The sequence below is a fragment of the Bidens hawaiensis genome, unplaced genomic scaffold, assembly GCF_021521415.1.
Source record: "Bidens hawaiensis isolate Kalapana, Puna unplaced genomic scaffold, B.hawaiensis_p1.1 tig00014233_1, whole genome shotgun sequence".
NCBI classification, from domain to species: Eukaryota; Viridiplantae; Streptophyta; class Magnoliopsida; order Asterales; family Asteraceae; genus Bidens; species Bidens hawaiensis.
The window spans coordinates 148,858-167,596 of NW_027492227.1; the positions used below are offsets into that span (position 1 = coordinate 148,858).

General features: G+C 39.9%; 1 protein-coding gene and 1 pseudogene across 2 annotated transcripts; both read right to left on the bottom strand.

The window, feature by feature from the left end:
- Positions 1–2,893: 2,893 nt before the first annotated feature.
- LOC143546128 (norbelladine synthase-like) lies at positions 2,894–4,086 on the bottom strand. Its single transcript, XM_077037859.1, has 2 exons — positions 3,629–4,086; positions 2,894–3,555 (listed from the first exon to the last, which is right to left on the bottom strand). The coding sequence occupies exons 1-2, from the start codon at positions 3,864–3,866 to the stop codon at positions 3,278–3,280; spliced, it is 516 nt and encodes a 171-aa protein (XP_076893974.1). The 5' UTR covers positions 3,867–4,086; the 3' UTR covers positions 2,894–3,277.
- A 9,664-nt stretch (positions 4,087–13,750) lies between these two features.
- Positions 13,751–16,754, bottom strand: LOC143546154 (norbelladine synthase-like; annotated as a pseudogene). Its single transcript, XR_013137564.1, has 3 exons — positions 16,580–16,754; positions 14,193–14,342; positions 13,751–14,119 (listed from the first exon to the last, which is right to left on the bottom strand). The product of XR_013137564.1 is annotated as a norbelladine synthase-like (transcript).
- Between the last annotated feature and the right edge of the window lie 1,985 nt (positions 16,755–18,739).

Genomic DNA, 18,739 nt, shown 5'->3' on the forward strand with positions numbered 1-18,739 from the left:
TCTATTACTTTCTTCATTCTCAATTAACCCTAACGATTTCATACACAAGCGGCCCCTGATCTTTACCATACATTCGTCATCAACAAATCAGGTATTAATCATCTATATATTCAATCGTCTTCAACCTTAATCATCCTCCTGATCCTTTATTATTTTGCCGCTCATTACATTTTTAGGGTTTATTAACAACAATCAGGATGCGTCTCCATTCTCCAGGGGCTACGTGTTTTTTTCAATTGGAAGTCATTGTCTGTGAGTATAATCATCCCTCTACGATTGGAAACAATTCACTGCAATCGATTAACACACAACCAGTGAGTAGTCGTTTCTTTTTATCTATGCGATTCAAATTGGTTTTGCAAATCAAAATAATTTGATTAATTGAATGTTGAGGGCAAAAGACGATTAGGGTTTTGGCTTAAAAGTAATAATTAATTCCGAATGAATTTTATTCTATAGATTATTTATTTATTTATTTTGTGTATATTCATCTTAAAAGTTCAATATATAAATAATTTTTTATTTATCTAAATTATCGTTCAATATTTTGAATTATGCTAAACATTAAAAACATCATTTTACGTAAACCGGTCAAACTTATGAAAAATATTCAACTTAGTAACTTTTACCACCAATCTATCAACCAAAAGTGTTTTAAGAAAATGAAAAACGCATTTTATTTCCACAACCCAGTTGTTGGGGCAACCTACGTTAGCCAACTTCTCTTTTTATCACTTGTCAGGTTTATATAGGTCTAGAACAGATTAATTAAGTAAATTATTTACTTGTGAATGAGACAGTTTAAAAGGGTCAAACGAGGAATTTATTCATTTTTTTGCTAAAACTGGACAAACAGTTTAATAAGTAAACTCTTTTAACTTGTGCTGAAATGATGGCGATGTCTGATGGGCAAAACCAATAAGTTATATAATATCGGCTAAAACAGGTAAAAAGAGCAAATCTTTAATTTTTACTAGGGTCAAAGTAATAAGCTCTATAACTTTGGCTGGGTCAAACAAGTAATATGAGTAACTTCTTTTGTTTTGCCTGAAATGTGAGCAAACTCTTTAGTCTTCTAAGAGGAATTAAATAGGTGAAATGAGTAAATTCTACAATTTTAGATGGAACGACTCAAATGAGTAAAACTGTTTTTTTTTTTTTTGTGAAAGTTATTTACAATTGTTGTTTGAGCTTCAGACTTCACGCTTATCGCCTCATATATACTACAAGTTTGGTAATCTTCTATGTTCAGTTTACTGAATTTTATATAATAATTATTCTCTTATTAGTTGGTGGTTACGCTCATCTTCTAATTATCAACTAGATAAGATATGAATTATGCCTATTTGAAAAAGAAAAAAAAAAGAATATACTTCATATCATTAAATAGTAAAGTATATATAATACGAATACAGATACTGGTTTTGATAATACTGACACGTGTATCTATGTTATGTCACACCCCAGAGTGGGCACTGCCGCACTAGGACACCCTCTCGAATAGACTGATTCCAAAAAAGGATATCGATATGTGTTTTATATTGAAAAATGTAAAAACAAATACCGTTATGTGTTGCGATTGGGTGGTTGAACCGCCCAGAAAATAGACGTGGAAACAGTAAACTATGCACACATGTTGTGGTGTATTAACTCACAAATTATGATGGAATATAAAAGTTAAGTTAAATAAACTTACAAAGTGTATATTAAAATTCAAATTAAACCATAATTGTTCTATTATATACATTAAAAATCAATATCTCATCCACTCACATATATTACTATTCATGAGACATACAATTCAACCAAAATATGTTCTAACCAATATTACACTTCTTGTTCCATGAATCATCGTAACATTAATACCTATCGCTTCCTCAACAACCAAGTCTAAAAAGTCTTTTATCTTTCTCTCTCACTCAACACTTCCACTTTTAGTAGTGTTAGAGTCGAGGGGCTTTATCGTTGACAATTCAAAATGATTGCCCGGCAACACGGGGGGTCAAAATACTTGTTATAAATATAGGACTATGATAATCACATAAACACTCGTATAGTCGCTCTATAAAAAGAAAGAGAGTTAAAGTGTCTCTCCTTATCTCATTTATGACAGTATATTACAGGAACCCGTTTTCCTACTCCGGAAACAGAGTAAGCTTCTCCTTTTCTTTTGCCTTCGCCTCTCTTCAAACGTAACTCCCAGTGAATTAAAAGTTGTGCATGTTTTTTAAATTTGGTCATTTTCTAGTTGTATTTAATTAATACTTTAAAAAAAGAAAATGAAAACTTACTAAAGTATAAATCAAGTAGCATAGTGCATAAAAAGAGAGTGAACCAATTAAAATTTATGTGCATACAATTATGAAGTTTTGTGTGCATGTACATTGTGTATAGATGTTTTTCAATTCTTTTTTTTTTCCTTTTTTAATCTTATACTTTTCATATTTTTTACAAGTTTATCATAAAACTTTTTTTTTAAGTTTAACCCTAACACTTTTCTACTTTCAATTTTGTTTTCCAACACTTTTCATCTTTTTTAAATTTTTCGTTTAACGTTATAGTCAAAATTTTGTTTGTTATCATGCTACAACGCGGGTGTGTGATTCAACGTTTTTACGTCTACATTTCTCCGTTCCGGTCAAAAGTCGACTTAGTTATTCTTTTCAGTTTTCACATTTTGGTATAATTATTGTGTGTTAACACGCCACAACGAGCGGACGTGGTTGAACGTTTTTGCATTTGCTTTTCGTTGGATTTAACAGTACTATTGCAAAATGCGGGTCTAACAACCCCTATCAACACATGGGTTCGATAAAACGTTTCAACGTTACTTTTTAAGGTTTTATGTCCCCACCGCAATGCGGGGGACTTAACACTAGTTATACGTATTGAGTTTCCTCCTTCGCGTTTTTGTTCAAGCTTCACCATTGGTTAACAAAGATAATAGTAAAAAGAACATTTATGCACTTCTATATAGTCACGAATTGTGATTAGGAAGACGAGTAAGGGTTTAATTTATATGAGAATCTGTACTAATATAAACATCATAGTTCACATCGGACTTGAGTTTGCATACAAACATGCATTTTATGGTATCAAAGGAACATTGGTAAATTATTGATGGTAATCTTCTAACAAGCTATACTTCCCCGAATCAAAAGCCAATGGGGTTTAGTTCACTAATACCACTTAAAAGCATTGGTAAAGAAAATTAACATGAGTTTATTTTTTAATTGTGACATTCATAATAGAAGTATGACAATAAACGTTTCCCGTGTTAATTAGATTTCAAGAGATGCTCGTTTCCAAGGAGAGGCTCAATGGTGACAAGAGAAGCATTAGCAGCAAGCTCATCTATAACCTCGTATTCAACTGTTAATTTCAAAATGCACGATAAGTCTGGGTTATCGTTTAGGTTCTCTTGGATCTCGATCCTTACCCTATACAAATCAAATCCAAAATCAAGAAACCACCCTTCCACTACTTCAGTTTCTTTTAACATATTTGCGTTATCAACCTTTGTGAACTTCTCTTTGTAATACGGGAAGCCAGAGCCTGTAAATAACGAACCATAGCTTTAATCTTTCACATTTCATTCATAGTTTGTTTTCTAGATGATAAAACATACCAGGTTTTAACGTAACCTTGAGAATAGTACCAGGGCCACCATCACCTTCAACTACGTCAACCGCTTCAAAGATTTTCCCCGTGACAACCTTTCCAAACTCAAGAGTGCCATAGAGCGCCCAAGCTTTACTTGCCGACACCTTTACTTCCACCTCTTCCGATAAGGTTCCGAACATTTTTATCGATGGTTGATCAATGTGTGTCGGAGATTGATTTTTATACATGAAATACTTATGCATATCTATAACTGACCAAATTTGTTGTATACATGTATATGTTTTGTTTACAAAGTACTACTGATTGTGTCATTTGTTTTTTCGCTAAATTATTTATCAGGGCCGACCTTTTCATGGTTTCTTCTATTACCTTGGGACATGGTATTAGCTTGGTGCTAAAGAACAATATCATGTCAAATTAGATGAACCTAATCAATATTTGTAGTGTTTATTTCTAATCAAACCGGGTCTTTTTTTTTTATAGATGTGTACGTTCTATTGAGATGACATGATTAGTTACGTCAATCTTATCATATTTATTTTATTTTATTTGTAGCCTCAATTTTTTTTTTCCAAAGGACAAAGATTTATCAAAAACCTACTAGCAAGAAGCTTGATAGAAGAAACAACAAACAATTATAATGCCGCCAACAGAGAGTTTTGTAACCAAGTCATCCAACTGATGCTAGCCTATTGATTCCTACTATAAAACAATAAAAAGAATGACTAACAATGACATCTAATAAAGAATTCTTCTTATCAGAGCTCAGGAAGATGACTTCATCCACAAAGAATAATAGCTAACACTGTTTGGCACGTTTGGATACGGCTTAAATGAGTTTTATACTTGGCAAGTGTTTTATCATTCCAATTAATATCGTTGAGTAAGTAGAGTTCTTTGCATTACATGTGCTTTGACACTAATGGGGTAGTGGTCTGTCTATTGACAAAGGTAAAACCTTTAAACACATTGTTTGAGGTGAGATTTGGGCTAAAGTCCCGTATACAACAAAGATTAAAATAAATTGCCGTTAAAAAAGTATATGCTTTGACTAACCGGACATTCTTCATTAATATGTTTCACCTTTCCCGGTTAAGGCCTTATTTTGTATTTGGCATTTGGGCTGAAATAGTCATATTGGGCAGGTGGATGGGTGATACGATCCGGCAGACCCGACCCGCTACTGATCCGACATTCGACCCAACTAATGACCCGAACAACAAAACAACAATTTTAATGATTGGATATTATCAAAATTGTTATTGATTTTCTGCTCGTTTTATTTTTGCATGCATGTGGCTAGAAAGTGGTCCCACCACTACCTACATTTTCCACCTTTCTTGCACTAGTTTAGGACCCATGTTAATGTTTTCTATTTAAGTTGTACTTTGCATTGAAAAGAAATGAGAGAAGAAAATTGTTCCAACTTTGTGTTCTTTCCTTAATCTAGTTTTTGGAGATTAATCCACTCTAAAGATTGTATCAATGGGTTACATTTACTCAAGTAGGGTTTGCATACAAACATGCCTTTTATGAATCATGGTACAAGAAATCAACGAACCATTGGTAGCAGTGTCCTAACAAGTCATTAGTCCCTATTCAAAACCGCGGCGAGTTACGACATCACTAAAAGCATTGACAACATAAAGCAATATAATTCTATTCTTAACAATTATACCATCATAAAATATTATAATAAAAATTCCATATATAATTAGATTTCAAAAGATGCTCACTTGCAATATTCATAATGCCAAGGTGAGGTCCCGTGGTAACAAAAGAAGCATTAGCTGCAAACTCTTCCTTAACGTCGTATTCGATTGTTATTTTTATAAGACATGATGAGCCCGACCCATCCTTTGGGTTGTCCTTGATCTCAACCCTTACCCGATATAAATTAAATCCAATGTCAAGAACCCTCCTTCTACCACTTTGGCTTCTTTGACCCTATTTGCGTTATCGACCTTTGTAAACTTCTCTTTGCAATAAGAAATGCCCATCCCTAAAGATATAAAACTATATCATCATTTATTTTCTGTTTATGTTTTGTTAATATTTACCTATGGCTTTTTATAGATGATAAGACGTACCAGACTTAATCGCAAGCTTGATAATGGTATAAAAACGAACTTTAGAAGATTATTAAAATTTAATGTTCCTAAGTATTTATTAAGGACACGTTTTTTTGTGTTTTTTTTTTGGTTTTTTAATGGTTATTTTCTAGTGGTTGTGGAAAATTGTATGACTATGGTGCCAAAGAACAATAATGTTAATGCGTTACTGAAGAGGTAGGTCCCAGCAGAGCCCAGTTGGACCCGCAGGACTCACCTTGAAGAGAGACGTCTGCGCAGAAACCAACTGGATCCGCAGGATCCACCATGCTCAGAGACGTGACGTCCTTACGCGCAGTACGCAAGCTGTTCCCGCAGGAAATGCCTCCCAATGGTGAAGTACTCCGCCTGTTCCTGCAGCTGCGGATACAAGCCATCAGGGAAGGCCACCCGCGCAGCAAGGCTACACGCACAAGGCACTTAGCTCTCAATAATTCAGTAGTCACCTGAAGGAATGAGCAAAGCCGGGAACAATCCCGCATAAAGGCGGGAGGGGGAATACTCCAGCCCAAATGAGCCAGTCCGTACGATACTGGAAGATCTTTTGTACTGTACCTGACGAGGTATGGCAAAAGATCTGACCAGAGATACGACAGCCCATTGACAACAGTATGGCGAGTAGCATGCTCTTGTACTGTATGTCACTATTAGCCGCTACCTACTCACCAGCTCCTGTCATACCACGTGCATAGCCTGCAGTTGGTGGAAAAGGAATAGTACACAGCAGGCCTGGTCATTGTCAGCCACTGCCTACCCACCAACTGCCAGCATGGCACGTGCGTAGGCCACAGTTGGTAGAACAGGAATACTATTCAGCCGGCTATACCCTCTTGGAAACCTACCTTCGGCTATAAATACCCAAATGGTATGATCATCTCATCTTATCTTGTATCTTACATCTTATACCTGATATCTGCTCTAGCAATCTCTTAATATACTCTTATATTCAGAGCAATCTAGTCTGATTCTCACGCCGGAGGGTGGTCACAAGGAGATACCCCCCCCCTTCTCAGTGACGAGCTCACGGTGTCTGTTTTGCAGGTCATCAGAAGAATAACCATCTTTGCCGGACCTAACCCTCGTGGGAGACATCTACTTGACCCTAAGATTATCCGTAATCTGCCGGGGTCACCTAGTGTTTCTTCATTGGCGCCATCCGTGGGCTAGGCATCTACTTGACCCTAAGATTATCCGTAAGCTAGGCATTTGGCAGTCAAGGGTAAACTTTGACACCTCATCCGGCTTGCAACATCGGTTAGGCGGAAGGGATAACGTACAGTCGAACCAGAACTCCAGATGGACGCCACTCACCAAAAGCGTCACCGAGATATTCGCCACTGAGGAGCTCCCATGGCCAAAGGCTCCAATAATCCGACATCGTCACAATGCTGATCGGAGCAAATACTGTGACTTTCACAGGACAAAAGGCCACAACACTGAAGAATGCACAGACATAAAGGACATGGTCGAAGCATTTGTCAGAGATGGGACGCTCGCGCACCTCGTGGCGCAATGAACGCTGAGCAGGCTGATGCGTGTAGAACCCCGGCTGGGGAAAACACGAATAAAATTGCAGCTTCAATGTTGGAGACTACATACTGCGTAAACAACGAGATCCCGAACCAGGTGCATATCGGCTCGATGGCACTCACATCCCAACAACATGGAAGGGAGCTCAATTACACAGTTTGCATGTAGATCAATTCCAAATTTGTAAAGAAAAGGCCCAGAGCCACTTCTAATGGAAATGATTCTCCTTAGAACATCGACGCTGATGATTTTACATTTATACTTATGAACTTTCCACACGAATATGCCGTTACTCACCGCATAATTATGTAGTAAGTCGTTGCGTGGGGAAGGCGGCAAAACCCGCATAAACCCAAAAAACGGTAAACCTTCACGCAGGTCAGTCATAGGTAACCTTTGGTCATCCCACTAAATGAAAGTGCCGGTCCTAACCGCACAAATCATGAGAGGAACCCGAACCTATTGACAACCGCGCGTCGAGCGGTTAACTTACTCAAAATACTTTAGAAAATTTGGAACAAAAGGATGAGGAAAACCTCCACGCAGGTTAGATATAGGTAAAGTTTAGCCATCCTACTAAGTGCAAGTGACGGTCTTACCCGCACAATCACGAACGAGGAAGCAAAACTTCAACCTATTATCTACCACGTTCAAAGGTTAACTTATTCTAAACACTTAGAAAATTTCAAAGGAAAAGATGAGGAAAACTTCCATACAGGTCAGATATAGGTAAAGTTTAGCCATCCTACTAAGTGCAAGTAACGGTCTTATCCGCACAATCATGAAAGAGGACGCAAAACTAACTTATTATCTACCACGTTGAAAAGTTAAATTATCTAAGTACTAAAGAAATTGCTAAGTTAAATCAGAATATGCGTGAAACAAACAAGGCAAGGGATTGGCAAATAATCTTTATTCCATCGAAATTCAATTATTACAAAGATTGCTGGGTACATACCCGCATACAAAAGAAGCTATACAAAAATAAAAATCTACTCTAATGGTGGAAAGGGATCTTCAAGATCAAGCCTCAGGACCACTACCACTTGGACCCGCACCATCCGTAGAGTGTGGCGGTTCAAGGAAAGCTTTAAGGATAGCTAGCCCATCATCAGCAGCGGCAACTTCGTTTACCTTCTCCACCACCGGATGCGGGAAGGCGGCATACTGATTCACTGCTTGATCGTATACAGCTTCAGTATCCACATCAAATAAAGGGAAGTTGGAATGCGGGATGCCTTTCTCAACGAACCCTAGACCAAGCAGGAAGCCGGCCTTTTCCCCATCCTCATGAGAAGCGTTGAGGGCTGCGCTCATAGCATCGTCATAAGACGTCTCCGTGAAGACCCGATGCACAACCTACAAAAAAGAAAAAATACAAGTATCAAAACATTTTCTATTCACAAAGAAGCGTAAAGACATTATGAAGTTAAGCTTACCTGAGACAACGCTTCTCGAAGAAGCCATTCCTTGGCAACCAGAGCTTCTTGGAGGGCAGCTTGAGCTTGGTTACGGGCGCGTTCGGCTTCACTTTGGTTGAGGTTGGCAAGCAACACTTCTTTAGCCGCAGCCTCTTCAACGACCTTTAGTTTCCGCTCAGTCTGGTCAAGCACCCCCCTCTTGTCCAGGATCTCTTGGAGCTTCTTCGCGTCTTCCATCGCCAAGGCATCATGAGCCTGTTGGAGCGCCTCTAATTTAGCTTTAAGTTCCTCATTCTCGAGGCGTAGAGGCTCAGCAACAGCTTCAGCCTTGGTGGCCCTTTCAGTTGCGTTCCTAGCAGTTTCCTTAGCCAGCCGAAGCTGTTCGTTAACAGCTTGGGCAGCCTTGGAACGGGCCTCGAGACGGGCCTGAACTTCAACTTCAAGGGCCTTGAACGCCTTCTCCTTCTCCGCAGCAGCGGCGGAGAGCCTCCTATTCTCCTCCCGGACAGCCCGCGCCTGAGCTACTTCTTGAATGCGAGCTGCTTTTAACTTGTCGTTTTCACGACAAAGTAGCTCGACGCGCGGCTGCATCCGGGCCAGGAGAACCCGAAGCTCATTGGTTAGCCTACCCTCCTGGTAGCTAGCCATGGCTTCCCCCAACGCACCACTGGGAGCTGCGTGACGAGCCCACTCCACGCACTCCACAGGTGTGCGAAGGGTTGTTCCTCGGCGGATGTTCCATCGTGGAACATACACTTCATTGGAATCCGACACTGCAAAAAACAAAAAGCAGTTAGGAAAAGATGATAAAAAAAAAAGCCAAAAGAACCCTACGCACCTGTAGGGTCAACAACAGGCCGATAACCGCCAAACCCATCACCTGAACCCAAGGGAAATCCGTCCAAGAGGTCAGGTAGATGGGAAGGAGGCAGAGGTTGGCGAGAAGCCCCATGCATACCTGAAGGATCGGCCGTCGTTGCCGATGACGGAGGAGGCATGGTGAAGGCCGCCGCGGTAGTAGAAACCAACAGAGGTGAACTCACCGTAGGTGAACTCACAACCGTGGTCGCCGCTGCGGAGTCCGCAGAAAAAGTAACCGCCGGCTCAGTGAAAGATGCGGTAAAAAAGGCACTGACAGCCGGCGGTGATGTCATCACAGCTGGAACAGTTGGCTCAACTGAGTGAGCAACTGAACCAGCGGAAGCAGGCGCAGCCGCCTGGGTCGTCGCCTCAGGTAGGCTGACCAAGCCTACCGTCATGGGCGGGGAGGTACTCCTCCCCGCTCCACCCTGGAATGCGGTAGCATCCACGCCTGCACAAAGAAGATAAGTATTAATGAGGGAAAGCTATGAAGTTAAAAATAAAGTTTGTACTTACGGGTTTTCTTGAGCCTAAAAGTGCGGACAGGCGGGGATGAACCCGATGGAGCCGGCCTCTTCACGCCGCTCACCGTTGTCATCCTGGGCTCTCCGGAGGTGACAATCGTCGCAGCCTCCGGAGCAGTGGTCTTATCACCACCGGGGTTCCCCGCCACCTCTTCGCTCTCGGTCTCTGAATCAGACCGAGGCACCGGATCGGCAGTGGAGGCCACCTTCGCCTTCCCCTTCCCGCCAGCAGCCTTCTTCTTCCGCATCAACGGAGGACCATCTGCGGATTCCTCATCAGAACATAAGATTAGAGGATTTCCAGCAGAGGTTTCAGCATTGAGGGGTCGAGGGTTGAATAACGCCTTACCTGGCCGCCTGGCGCTCAGGATCTCGTGGCCTGGCGGGTAGACCTTCACGAACCGATCCGCCGTCTGTTCAAGGATGGGCAACTCGTTCTCATCTAGAGCACGAGTACCCATCAGGGCGGGACTGTCAGCCTCCCGCGGATACAGGAGCGACTGCAAGTCGTTCCCCTCTGAAATAAAAGAAAAACAGTTAGAAGACAAACCTATATAAACAAAGTAAACAGAGCATACCGTAAGGAACAGAGTTCAAACCGTATTCGAGGACGATCGGGATCTTTTGCGCATCCGCATCCTTCCATACCCGGCTCATCCCGAGCATCACCATCCCGGACTCCGCAAAGCGGTAAACCGGAGATTGGACTCGGGATATCTTTGAGAACCATTCCGTCTCCTTGTAGTTGGAGGCGTGAAGGCTGGGAAGTGCTTGCCCATTCTTGAACTTCATGGCAAGGGGGATGGCGCGAACGGAGATAAAAAAGAACTCCCGCTTCCATGAACGAAGACTGCGCTCGGTTGCGCAAATCTTCAAACCCTTGATCCGGGTTATCAGGGAATACCACCCCTGGATGCACCTCCAAGAGTAGAAGGTCATCAGGCGGTCGACGAAGGGCTCAATGCCCAGAATCCGGCACACCCACTCGAAGTGGCGAATCTTCGCGATCGCCATCGGGTGCACCTCGTTCAGGTGTACACCGTGCCTCTCTAGGACACGGTACACAAACTTTGTCAAGGGAACCTAAGATTCCCATAGACAAAGAATGCAGCATATACCCCGATCTTGCCTCTGGGGGCATCATACACCGTCTGATGAGGTTCAGGAAACTCAGGCTCGAGAGACTCGAGCATGAACTTCCTGACGATGTACTGATATAGATCGACAGGCAGAGCACACTGGCACTCGCCAGCAGTACTCTTGTCATCGGCGTACACCCCAGCCTCCTGGGCTGTAGCCTCAAGATCGTGAGAAGACATCTTGCAGGTATGAAAAAGAGAACGATTTCAAGAGAATGCTCGACTGAAAAGGTGAGTATTCGCCGGAAATCGTTTTGAAGATGAAGAGAAAAGTGAAAGTGTGGATTACAAAAGACCCTATCCCCCTTTATATACTAATCGCAATTAATGCGATGAATTTAATGCGGAAGAGAGAGAAATCGCAGGTGCAATGAAACTATGACACGTGGCAAAAAGCAAGCTGGCAACAGCTGTTGAAAGGACGCGTGCCAGTAATTTCGCGGCCACGCTCCCGAAAATTCGCGCCCACGCGCCTGAAAAAGCGCCTGAAATGACCATATACTGTCACGTCGCCATAACTTCCTGCACGTCCTGACACAGTCAGAAGAAACCGTCGGACGACGTTTCAGTAGTTTGGACTGTTCTTATCCTTTCACCAACTCTTTGCATTTCAAAATTTCGAAAAAAATTCAAAAGCGGGAAAATACCCCTTACCTTGGCAACCAAGTAACTGTAAGACAGGTGCGGGTACAGTGTTAAGGCAAAACCCTTCGCATACTTAGCACCTGCAAGGAATTAAAGCCAAGAATTCCTCGGCAACCAAGTAACTATAAGACGGGTGCGGGTACAGTGTTAAGGAAAAACCCTTCACATACTTAGCACCCGCAGGGAATTGACGCCAGGAATACCTTGGAAGTAAAGTAACCGTAAGACGAGTGCGGGTACAGTGTTATGGCAAAACCCTTCACATACCTAGCGCTCCGCAGGGAATTGAAACCAAGAAGGATCATCTGGGCAATGCTTGCGGAAACGGGAATAACATCCCCGCATAGCGGGAACGTCGAGAACTACATTGTTTGAAGCTTTAAGATGGAATTGGTGGTTTTAACATAATTGATCACTATGTTCAAAACTACCAAAACCTCATGGAGAATCCACACAAGTGGGACTCAACGCTCCTGACCTGCGAGGAGGTTACAGACCTACCCGCATCATACCCAAAGATCAAGCAGGAAAGTCGGGAATTTCTGCAAGTGACAAGGACTTCCGCGGGAAGAATCCCCATGGAAAACCTTAAAACTAAACCCTTTTCAAAAACCCTTTGCTTAAAGTCCAAAAGTTCACCTCACTTTATTAAACATTCATGAGAAGAACATTGGACTGGGGGGACTTGAAGAGGTAGGTCCCAGCAGAGCCCAGTTGGACCCGCAGGACTCACCTTGAAGAGAGACGTTTGCGCAGAAACCAACTGGATCCGCAGGATCCACCATGCTCAGAGACGTGACGTGTTTACGCGCAGTACGCAAGCTGTTCCCGCAGGAAATGCCTCCCAATGGTGAAGTACTCCGCCTGTTCCTGCAGCTGCGGATACAAGCCATCAGGGAAGGCCACCCGCGCAGCAAGGCTACACGCACAAGGCACTTAGCTCTCAATAATTCAGTAGTCACCTGAAGTAATGAGCAAAGCCGGGAACAATCCCGCATAAAGGCGGGAGGGGGAATACTCCCGCCCAAATGAGCCAGTCCGTACGATACTGGAAGATCTTTTGTACTGTACCTGACGAGGTATGGGCAAAAGATCTGACCAGAGATACAACAGCCCATTGACAACAGTATGGCGAGCAGCATGCTCTTGTACTGTATGTCACTATTAGCCGCTACCTACTCACCAACTCCTGTCATACCATGTGCATAGCCTGCAGTTGGTGGAAAAGGAATAGTACACAGCAGGCCTGGTCATTGTCAGCCGCTGCCTACCCACCAACTGCCAGCATGGCACGTGCGTAGGCCACAGTTGGTAGAACAGGAATACTATTCAGCCGGCTATACCCTCTTGGAAACCTACCTTCGGCTATAAATACCCAAATGGTATGATCATCTCATCTTATCTTGTATCTTACATCTTATACCTGATATCTGCTCTAGCAATCTCTTAATATACTCTTATATTCAGAGCAATCTAGTCTGATTCTCACGCCGGAGGGTGGTCACAAGGAGTTACCACCCCCCCTTCTCAGTGACGAGCTCACGGTGTCTGTTTTGCAGGTCATCAGAAGAACCATCTTTGCCGGATCTAACCCCTCGTGGGAAACATCTATTTAACCCCCAGATTATCCGTAATCTGCCCCGGGGTCGATTAGTGTTTCTTCAGTTACAAAACATGACATTGTGATTCTGCATTATAAAAACACAAATTAACAATTTTAAAGGAATAGTCATCTTTCTTGTAAAAATTTCAAAAAAAATTTCCCTTCTTCAACAAAATACATCTTAGTGAATCAATGATGTAATTTTCTAACAATTCATTCTTTCTCGAATCAAACAAGCTTACAACTTACAAAAAGACGAGTTCACTGATACCATTGAAAGCATAAAGGAAAGTAACACGACTTTATTCTGAACAATTACAACATCATAAGATCGATATGATAATATACGTACATTTCCCCTGTACCTGTTAACTAGATTTCAAAAGATGCCCGTTTGCAACACTCATAATGGCAAGGAGAGGTTCAGTGGTGACAAAAGAAGCATTAGCAACAAACTCTTCCTTGACATTGTATTCTACTGTTAATTTCACAAAACATGATGTGCCCGAGCCATCCTTGGGGTTCTCTTTGATCTCAAACCTTATCCGATAAAGGTCAAAGCCGATATCAAGGAGTCCCCCTTCTATTGCTTCGGTTTCTTTGATCATATTTGAGTTGTCTACTTTTGTGAACTTCTCTTTACCATAAGAAAAGCCTTACCCTGAACATAATATAATTTTTAAGACTATATCATAACCTTTCATATGTTTTTGTTATATTTTCTATAGACGTACCGGTCTTTAAGGTAAGCTTGAGAATGGTACTAGGCCCACCGTCGCCTTCTACCACATCAACTGCTTCAAGGATTTTTCCAGCAACAAGCTTTGCAAGCTCAAGAGTGCCGTAGAGAGCCCAAGCTTTACTAGCAGGCACGTTTACTTCTGCTCTTCTGATAAGGTTCCGATCATTTTTGTTTTGTTGGTGATGTATGGAACATACATTGCAGGTTAATCCTTTTATACATATTAATAAAAAACGCATTAGATGGAATAGTGGATCGAATTTGTTCTGTATGCGGTTTCCAAAAGATTCCTAAGTATTTATTTTGTTTTTTACCTAATTATTTATTAATGGCCGGCCTTTATCATGTATTTTTTTGGTTTGGAAAATGGTATTTTTGTAGTGCTAATCACATTTAAATAAACTATGGCGCATGAAGCGTGTTTAAATATGTTAATTAGACCAAAGTATTTTACAAGGATGCCCGTTACCTAAGTCTATTTTGTTCGGTAAGGATAACCATGTACCTCGTCACCGTGGCATGAGATGGTGTGTGATGTGTCACCATCGTTACGATGATTTATAGTTTACGTATGACATTTGTAATAGCGACACCTAGTTGATAGTATATTATATAAAAAACAACAATAACATAAAAGGAAAACGAGAAATAAACGATGAAGTAACGTATTTGACATCCAAAGTTAAAGATAGGGTGAGCACAAAAACCGATTAACCAAACCGCATTTGAAAAAAATCAAGAAAATCGATCGTTCAACTTTAATATTTCTAATAAACGAATGTCTCTGATTGGTTATAATCATCAACAAACCGGTACATCCGAATATGTTAAATCATGGAATAATAGTGGGTATTTATTTAGATTTGTAAACTTTGTAGATAAGAGTCTAGTATTGATTGTTTTTTTAGGGGTCTCGGTGACCCCTTTTAACCAAGTATGCACTAATTAATAATATTAGATGCTCGATACTTGGTTTTTTTTTAAAAGGCTCGATAGTCAATTCCAGTATAGATGCTCAATTGTAGCTACCCCTATAGATTACTTTTCCGCTTTCACCTTAATTTCATCGATTATTAATATAGCTATTTACTCGATCATTTGATCGGTCCATTAAGCGTTCCGTCACTAAATCAGTTCATCATGGTCATTTGAATTTGGATTTTTCAAATTGATTATGCTAACCACAAATCGATTTCACTGTAAGTATGTTTCTTAGTGGTTGATGATAATTTTGCTTTAATTTGGATTTTGTTATTATTGTACTATCTAATTTCACTTGTTTAGGATTAAGTGTTTTATTTTTGTTGGTTCATTTGCTTATCTATGTCAAGTAGAGATGATAATTTTGCCATCCTTTTAGCATTTTATTCATTTATTTTTTATTTTTTAAGTTTTATAGGTAAACCCGATTACCCAACCCGATAAAACCCGAGGAACCAGGATTAGAGTTGGGTTTCGATGCTAGAGTTAACTTTCTCAAACCCAAAAAACCCGAAAGTACAACCCGAATGGCACACATTCTTTTCAAGTTCAAACACCTTTTTTTTATTATTCTACTTTTTAAACAAGTATATACGAGTTTAGTTTTATGTTTATTCGACAAGCCCAAAAACCGTTTGTCCATACCCGACCCATTCTACACATGTCAGTCAACCTCAAATCCGACGTGGCACAATCTGATTCGTTAACAATACATGTATCGTCAAACCCGAAAGCACCGAGTGAAGCATTAGTTCGTTCTCCCGGAATCACACACGCACCCTTCGCTATCTTCTCCAACCCAATCATAACGCACAAAAAACCCGAACTAAAACCAGCAACAATGACGGTGCGTTTACATCTTATTAAATCATTGATGGTAAATTTATAACAAGTCATTCTTCCCTGTATCAAAACGGGATGAGTTCACTGATATCACTAAAAGCATTGATACAAGTTTATATTTAGACATTACAACATCATATAATATGACAATAAACGTTTATGTGTCAATTATATTTTATAAGATGCTCGTTTGCTACACTCATAATGCTTAGCAGAGGCTCGGTAGTGACAAGAGAAGCATTACTAGCAAACTCTTCCTTAACCTCGTATTCTAATGTTAATTTCACCATACATGATGAACCCGAGCCATCCTTTGGGCTTTGGGTTCTCTTTGATCACTATCCTTATCCTATATAAATTAAATCCGATATCAAGAAACCCCCCTTCTGCATTATCGACCCTCGTAAACTTCTCTTTAAAACAAGAAAAGGCTGACCCTGAGATGTAAAACGTACCATACCGTCACTTATTATAAAACGTACCATACCGTCACTTATTTCATTTGTTTATGTTAATATTTATCCTTTTCTTTTATATATAAATGATGATACGTACCTGGCTTACAAGTAATGTTGACAACGGTACCAGGCCCACCGTCACCTTCAACCACGTCAACCGCTTGAAGGATTTTGCCGGAAACAAGCTTTGCGAGCTCAATGGTGCCATAGAGAGCCCATGCTTTGCTTGCCGGCACGTTTACTTCTGCTTCTTCTGATAGGGTTCCAAACATTATTATTGATGATTGATGCAATGCACATCAATGTTTATTTTATAACATAAATAAAAAAAGATCCGTTACACGCAATATGCCGAATTTTGTTTCTAAGAAGATTCTTGATTATTTTAGTTTTCTATAACTATTTATTAATGGCCGGCTTAAGTATCATGTTTCTTTTTCATGGTTTTTTATATTGACTTTGGAAAATGGTATTAGTTTAGTGCTAAACAACAAGATCGTGACAGGATTTTGAGCTTTAAAATGTTATATAACAGATTTGACAGAGAAAAAAAAAATAGATAATGATAAATTTACTAAATATTAACCCTATGCATGTGTATTGTCATCAGGGCCGGCTCTGAAAATTCACGTGTCTCGACCGAGCCGAAAAAGTTATGCCCCTTAAACCTTAACGTACTAAATAATGTAAACACATTTTTTATACGTCAATTAAAATTATAGCGATAAACATAAAAATTAGAAAATCATGATATTATAATGAGTTTATGACACACTTAATAGATTAATAGCTAATTGAGGATTTGTGAAGCTCTCATAACATTTTTTATAGCAAATTGGTGAATTAACTCTTCGCAGTTTATGCTCTCTAATGTTACGTTCTTGATAACTTTAATCATCAGCCCGCTAAGTCTTTCTTGAGGCATTTTGGGTTGAAAATAGGATTTCAATAACTATAATATTGAAAAACTCATATTTTCAGATGTTACCGTGACTGCTGGTGTTCGAAGTCGACGTGGCTGCTGGTCTTCAAAGTCGATTTTGCTATTATCGCGCCTATTCGTTTCTTTTATTTATTTAACTTATATTGATTAATTAAAAATACTTGACATTTTTCAAATTTTAGTGAGCCTATAAGTATTTGGTTAAGCCAAAAAAATGAGGTCTAAAAGGTATTTTGTGTAACACCCCGGCTTTAAGTGGAATACGCCCAGGTGCAACGTACAGATCACTCATAAGCCCGTAACACTATTAATAGTGACAATATATTTTTATTATTTCATAATTTCACAAGTACACAAATAGTTTGATAATGAGACAAAAAAGAACATCACATCTAAATGAAGCAAATATTATTCATTGAAATAATCCTAAGGTATAACTAATTTTCTTGTCCTGTCACTTCATCGTATCAACCTGAAGCACGTTTAAAATAATATATTTTGTCAACAACACATGTTGGTGAGTTTTCATAAGTTTTTGCGTATATAAATATACATAAAATGTGTGATTCAACGATCGTCAATGCAATAAACATTCAAACATAATGTAAATGAAATCAAATAGTGTCGTCATCTCGTTCATTTAGCCGAAGCCATAGAAGTCGGGGAAATGAGAACCACCTTACGTAAACAACCGAAGTCGTAACGTTAGACGGCGCAGGTACGTCCCGTCGGACCCTCCCACTATGTGTATGCGTTTGCGTAACTTCCACCATAAAAACAATAAACACGTTGCAAGCAAGTTCACTTATAATCATACACAATATGCAAGAATAATATTAACATGTACAATAAATGTGAATCGTTTTCTAAATAAGTGCATAACTAACGAAATAAAAACTTGTGACATGCTACACCCCAAAAATATTAAAAGAGTTAAAAATGGGTTATGAAAAACTCATGTGTTAAGTAAGCGAGTCGAGAGCGAAAAATGTCTTTAAGCAAGTGAACCGACAAAGTTCGGTTCAACGAACGACCCTAGATAAATAAATAGCTAGGCTTAAAATGAATTTGCGAAAAGAAAGTAATTTGGCGAGTACGTTCGGTTTATGACAAAATGATTTATAAAGAAAAAATATTTTTGGTTTATTAAAAAGGTTATTGGTTTGTAAATATGTTTGTTCTTGATTATTAGTTTGTAAAAATAAAAGTTGACTTTAAAACATAAAATTCATAAACCGAACATAAGCGAGCCGATTACAAAGAATGATAGGTCTCCATGAATGTCGTTTGCGTTATCATCACATTATGCGTAAC